Raw genomic sequence first — 6300 nt, 5'->3', positions numbered from 1 at the left:
CTCTGTGAGTTCAAGGCCAGCCTGGTCTACATAGTGAGTTCCAGGACAGCTGGGGCTACAGGAAGACCCTGTCTCAAAAAGACCAAAAAAAAAAACACAAACAAACAAACAAAAAAAACCCTGAAGTATGGAGCTGAGGAGATGGTTCAGCGGTCAAGAGCACTGGTTGCTTTTGTAGAGGACCCAGGTTTGGTATCCAGCATCCACATGGCCTTAACATCCATCCTCAACTTCAGTTTCAGGGGATCTGACACACGCTACAGTTATTACTTTGGGTGTGGCGTAATTTCTCCTCCGGCTTGATGAGTTCTTTCCAGGAAAAACATTCAACTTATCAAGTATAGGACAAGTCAAGTTCCACTAAAATTGAGACTAGGGTACTAAGTCATCAAAAGATAAAATACAAAACAGAATGAGCCCACATACACCAACTTTCCTGAACACATCTCTGCGTTATATAATTGTTAGAGCTTTTATTTTTTTTTCCAGAGAGCGTTTTTAAAAGATACTGTTTTAACATAAAGAATGAATTTGCATAATGGAAACTGATAGGTAATTCAGCAGTTAGACAGGTACAATGCTAATATTCAATAAAAACTCTTCTTTGTTTCTGTTTGTAAATGGTTATTTCTGTGGTAGAATACAATTAGTCAACTTTCTACTTCTATGACAAAATACCAGAGAAAATAAATTTTTTGGGCGGGGATGGGGCTGGTCTTTTTGAGACAGGGTCTCCATGTAGCCACAACTGGCCTAGATTCACTATGGAGACCAGGCTGGCCTTGAACTAACAGACATCTGCCTGTCTCTGCCTCTGGAGTGCTGGGATTGAAGGCATGTGTCACCATGCCCCAGTTGAAAAATCAATTTTTTTTTCCCGGAGCTGAGGAACGAACCCAGGGCCTTGCGCTTGCTAGGCAAGCACTCTACCTCTAAGCTAAATCCCCAACCCCTGAAAATCAATTTTTAAAAATAAGGCATGTTTATTCAGCAACAGTAACACATTTTAGAATTATAACATATAGTGAAAAAAAAAAAGAGCAAATTTCTCAGTTTTTAAAAATTTCCTGGCATGTTACTCTTTGAGATTCAGGGAAAAGAAATCAGTATTCCCAGGAAATCTCAAACATTACAAAATTATGATTATTTAAAACATATTTCTAACAATCTGCATAGCTTATTACTTGAATAGCTAAAATTCCGGTTTAAAGAGTAAAGTAGCCTAGCTTGGGTGGTGCACCCCCACACACCTGCTAGACCAATGAGAAAAATCAACTTAAAAGGAGAAAATATTTATTTTGGCTCATAGTTTTAAGAATTATTTTATTTTAAATTATATGTATGTGTATATGTCTGTGTGTGGGCATGTGCACGAGTGCAGGTAACCATAGGTGACTGTAAGTCGCCCAATGTGAATGCTGGGAACCAAACTCAGGTCCTCTGCAAGAGCAGTATGTACTCTTAACTGCTGAGCCATCTCTCCAGCCCCTGGCTCAGAGCATTAGATGTTTCAGTATGATCAAAAGCAGCCCTGCTGCTTTTGGGTCTGGGGTAAGGCAGTCATCATGTCAGGGAGCTGGTGAGAGGAGGATGCTCACCTCATGGTAGCCAAGAAGCTGAGAGGGCAAGTTCAGGGGCATGCACCAGGTTCCTATTCCCCTACTGTGACCTCTTTCCACCAGGTCCCACCTCCAAAGATTCCACTGCCTTCCAACCGTGCCACAAACTGCTGCCTTTGGCCTGTAAGTCTTTGGGAAACATAAAATTCAAAACTCGTAACAAATAATGGGAACCTCTTCTATCTTTAATCAATTCCTCTACATAAAATGTAATTTAAAGGCCAGGTGTAGTGGTATAGGCCATTAGTCCCAGCCTTCTAGAGGAAGAGGCAGGTGGATCTCTGTGAATTTGAGGCCAGCCTGGTCTACATAGTGAGTTCCAGGCCAGCCAGGGCTACTCTGTCCCAAAAAAGTAACTTAAAATTGATTTTAATTTTTGTAAAATTTTAACATTATAATAACTTTTCTGTCGAAAGTAAATTCTACCTTGCAGGAAAAAGAAAACTCAAAACCATCAACTAGTTTCTTTATTTACATGTTAGAACGGGTAAGCCAGTGAAAATCCTAGAAGAAAAAAAAAATCCAATGTTTAGAAGAAACACTTGTATTAAACTGTATCTTCACTGTAATTGCTTTAAAATCTAAAAGAACCACACGATGATGACAAAATGAGTTGTGCTTGGTCTAGTCAAAAAGGAGCTAGAAATTCATTATGAACCTTGTGTCTTATATAAAACAATCTAAATGTTTTTTGGGGTCCTCTTCTACTAAACAGTAACCAGGACACAAAAACTAGAGTAAGAAAGAACCAGAAATACACTCAGAAGGAAAGAAGAGACAAGACCAAGGTCCTAGTTCCGAGAAGCAAGGCTAACAAAAACTGCAGGGAAGCTTCTCCTGGGACTAACACATCCTCACGTGTCACCTAGACACAGATGACCACAGACATTAAGGTACTCTGGTAATAAAACAGGAAGCAGCCAGCCAATACTGTGACTCCATGAATAATGATGGACAGACATGCAATGGAAAAACAACAGCTTGGAAATGAAAATGCGTTAGAATCCCACTGGAATGAAGATAATAATGTAAAGTGATTAAATATAAGGATAATCCTCACAATCCCGTTACAGAGGTGGATAAGAATTTGTATTTCTCCAGAAATACAGTGTTCACAGAGAGACTACACAACAGGTGCTGGAAGCATATCATTACAAGGGTTAGAGAAATCCCTGCGAATGCCCCCTGCTCATCTCCCTCCTGGTTTGCGTGTTCTTCCTTACCAGCAGGCTTTGCCCTAAATGTCCTTTCTTTTGGCTCTAAGAAAAGTCCTGAAGTCTCTAATGTCTACTTTTCTATAAACAGAATTTCAGCAGAATTCTATATATCTGACAGTTCCCAAATTACTTACTATTGATTATTCAGGTATGTTTGCCAATTTGTGCTCTGCCTTGTCAAAAGAGATCCACAGTGGATCCATGTCTAAGAACCAAGAGAGAGTCTGGGGAGATGGCTCAGTAGTAAAGCACTTGCTGCACAAACATGATGACTAGTATTCAGACCCTCAGCACCACATAAATGACTGTGATCTCAGCATTTGGGAGGCAGAGACACAGTCCCTGGGATAAGCTAGCCAAATCAGTGGACTGTGGGTTTATCCAGAGCTCCATAAAAAAATGGAGCACAATGGAAGAAGACATCTGATGTCAACCTCTGGCCTACACATGTACCTGCATACATGTGCACTCATAGATGTGAAAACTCCCCCCCCCCACACACACACCACACGCAAAAAGAAACCAACAACAGAGAAAGATTAATTGCTCTGAAGATGTGTCTAATATACAAAGCGGAATCATGGAGGACAGGTATGTAAGAGGAAACAGTTGTATGGACCAGAGTATAAAACTAAGTATGGTGGGGCTGCAGAGACGCTCAGAGGTTAGAAGCACTGGTGGCTCTTGCAGAGGACTGGGGTCGATTTCCAGCACCCACATGGCAGCTAACAACCATGTTTAGAACTCCAGTTCAAGATCCAACACCCTCTTCTGAAGGCAATGCATGACACAGGTGGTTACATACATGTAGACAATACACTCATATGCATAAAATAATAATAAAAAATTTTAAACAGTAAGTATGAAAAGCAACTTCTGAGATGGGAAGAGATCATGTAACATACTCTGCCATTTATTTCACTGCTGTGAGTCATTGACTTGACAGGTCACAGTAAGGTTGAATGCACCTACACAAATCAACCACCTGCAGTCCCATGTCGCACTGTGAGCACTTCATCTGTCTTCTTTCAGTTCCAACTTGGCCAGCTCCTTAACACAGAGCTTTTGCACACTGTGCCACCTCCTCTTTGCTGAGATGTCTACTCCCCTACTTATCACTCTGTTCTTGGTTTAAGCACCACTTTCCCTGAGCTTTCCCTAGAGCCCCAACATAACCTTGATTCCTTCATTTACGTTTGCCTAGAACATCAGTCCCTTTCCTTCCAGTCATTTTCCTTGCTCTGTCACATAACATTCAGCTGTGCAGTCACCTGCAATCTACCTTCCCTACTGAACTATAAACTCCATGGTGTTGAGGACTGAGCCTGGTTTTACATACCTTACTATTCTTAGCAAGTACCCATAACAATAAATATCTCAACAAATATTTGCTGAACAAGCAAATGAAACTGCCAAACTCAGAAGTAGTTTAGGATGAGCTCTGGGTGACAGAGGGTGTTCCTCTCAGGGGCAGTGGGGAGAGAGCAGATGCATTTCTTGCTTTCTGCTCAGCAAATGAACTTACCTGGGCCTTTCTTGTGCTTTGTGGCTCAATCATGATGTTGATAAGAGAGGGTGTGCTTGTGTCTGCCAGGGTCTGCCTCAGGGAGTTTTGGAGTTCTTCAGGTGTTTGCACAAAATACCCTTTGCCTCCAAATGCAGACATGACCTGCTCATAATGCGAGTTTGGCAGGAGACACATTGGAGGGGAACTGAAAATAAAGTGACAGGCCAATGAAATTCAAATCTTTAAGATTCTAGAAAAAAGTAATTTTACAAAATTAACTTTGAAAATTTTACGCTGACCCAAAGGACATACTTTTTTTTTTCCCAGAACAGTTAGCAATCTATAAAACAAAAATAATTTTCACTGTGCTCCCTTTATTCATCACCCCAGTATTTTAATGTCCCTCAGTGAGTCCAACAAACTCCAGGCCTTTTATTATTAAAAAAAATAGTGGTTTTATCTGCCAGTGACAATATCCTTAAAAGTTAATGCAGCAATAGCTAATAGGTCACTGACAGTGATTTATTTATTTTACTTCATTCCGTTTCCCTTTAAAGCAAAGGGAACTATCATCTGGTCCCAAGTCTTACAGACTGAATATCCAACACCTTTTTTTTTTAAACAAAAAATTTATTGAGAATTTCATACACATTCCCCCCTCTGAAGAGGTAACCCTAAAATCTTTTAAGGATTAGACACAAGCTCCCAAATACTTTTGACATTTTTGGCCTTGGAACAGAGTATGTTGCTAACAGGCCGAAGGACATATTGACTTTTAGCCAAGCAACTGGCTACATTTCTTTGGGGTTTTTACCCTAACTGCCTAGCCAATTCCTACCTCCTGTTCTTATCATGCAATCCTCTGAAGGGGCTACCCAGATTACCAGTCAGGAATAGGTATGCTGACTGCTCTGGCTTCTTCCACAATGAACAGGGACACAGGGTGAGGCAATTGGAGTGCCCCTTCAGTGGGTCTATTTGAAAGACTCCCAAATTCCATAACTCTTGCCTCTAAGGGGAGAAGAAAGTCCTTGAATCATGAATGGGAGATGTGAAGGAGAAGTAAAGGCAAGAATAATTAGAATTACAAGTTCTAGATAGGTAACTAGAAAAAGTCAGAACATGGCAATTTTCAAATGTTCATGTGAGAGTCCATTGGAGTTTCCTGACAAGGACTTCCAAAAGCATCCTTCTATTGGGTTCTTCCTCATTTTTCTTTTGTCTTCCAAGTCTGGACTAGTTGGCTGGGAAGAGTGGCTGGATACTCAGGTGAGGGTCCAGTGACCCTGCTTGGCACTCCTTTAATGAATGAGCACAACCGTCAACAAGCCCAATTGTGACTGTTTAGCGATCAGGCTCAGCGACGTTATGATGATGGTAGTTATTTCATGCAGAAGGGACTGCTGTATAGCATCATCTTATTTTTAAAAAATATTTTGTTTATTACTTTTATTTTATGTGCACGAGTGTACTGCCTGCATGTAAGTAAGCACACTTGTGCTGTGCAATGCCTGCAGAGGTCAGAAGAGGCTCAGAGGTCAGATTTAGCGATCAGGCTCAGCGACGTTATGATGATGGTAGTTATTTCATGCAGAAGGGACTGCTGTATAGCATCATCTTATTTTTAAAAAATATTTTGTTTATTACTTTTATTTTATGTGCACGAGTGTACTGCCTGCATGTAAGTAAGCACACTTGTGCTGTGCAATGCCTGCAGAGGTCAGAAGAGGCTCAGAGGTCAGAGTCGGATCCCCTGGAACTGGAATTATGGACAGTTGTTAGCTGCCATGTGGGTGCTGGGATTCGAACCTGGGTCTTCTGCAAGAACAGTCAGTGTTCTTAACCACTGAGCCATCTCTCCATCCCCAGCATCATCTTATTAAAAGGACCTGGAATTTAAAAGGATTTGGTGCTAGGAGCCACATATGAGGGAGAACATACATCGTTTGTTTTTCTG

At 41.0% G+C, this 6300-nt stretch overlaps 1 protein-coding gene across 8 annotated transcripts in view; it reads right to left on the bottom strand.

Annotated features, from left to right (window-relative positions):
* Positions 1-6300, bottom strand: part of Hacl1 (2-hydroxyacyl-CoA lyase 1) — a 65426-nt gene that overhangs the window by 15007 nt on the left and 44119 nt on the right. For 4 of the 8 annotated variants that reach the window (XM_008849980.3, XM_029554515.1, XM_029554516.1 and 1 more), the window contains 2 exons: positions 4362-4548; positions 898-1748 (listed from right to left, as the gene is read on the bottom strand). In XM_008849980.3, coding sequence (XP_008848202.1) covers positions 1569-1748; positions 4362-4548 — 367 coding nt within the window. In that variant the 3' untranslated portion in view covers positions 898-1568. Of the gene's footprint in view, positions 1-896; positions 1749-2058; positions 2124-4361; positions 4549-6300 lie in introns of those variants that run through there. The other 4 variants (XM_029554514.1, XM_029554517.1, XM_008849981.2 and 1 more) reach the window with 4 other exon arrangements.

The sequence above is a fragment of the Nannospalax galili genome, unplaced genomic scaffold (genome assembly GCF_000622305.1).
Source record: "Nannospalax galili isolate Female #2095 unplaced genomic scaffold, S.galili_v1.0 scaffold364, whole genome shotgun sequence".
NCBI classification, from domain to species: Eukaryota; Metazoa; Chordata; class Mammalia; order Rodentia; family Spalacidae; genus Nannospalax; species Nannospalax galili.
This window is presented reverse-complemented; position numbering and strand designations above follow the sequence as displayed.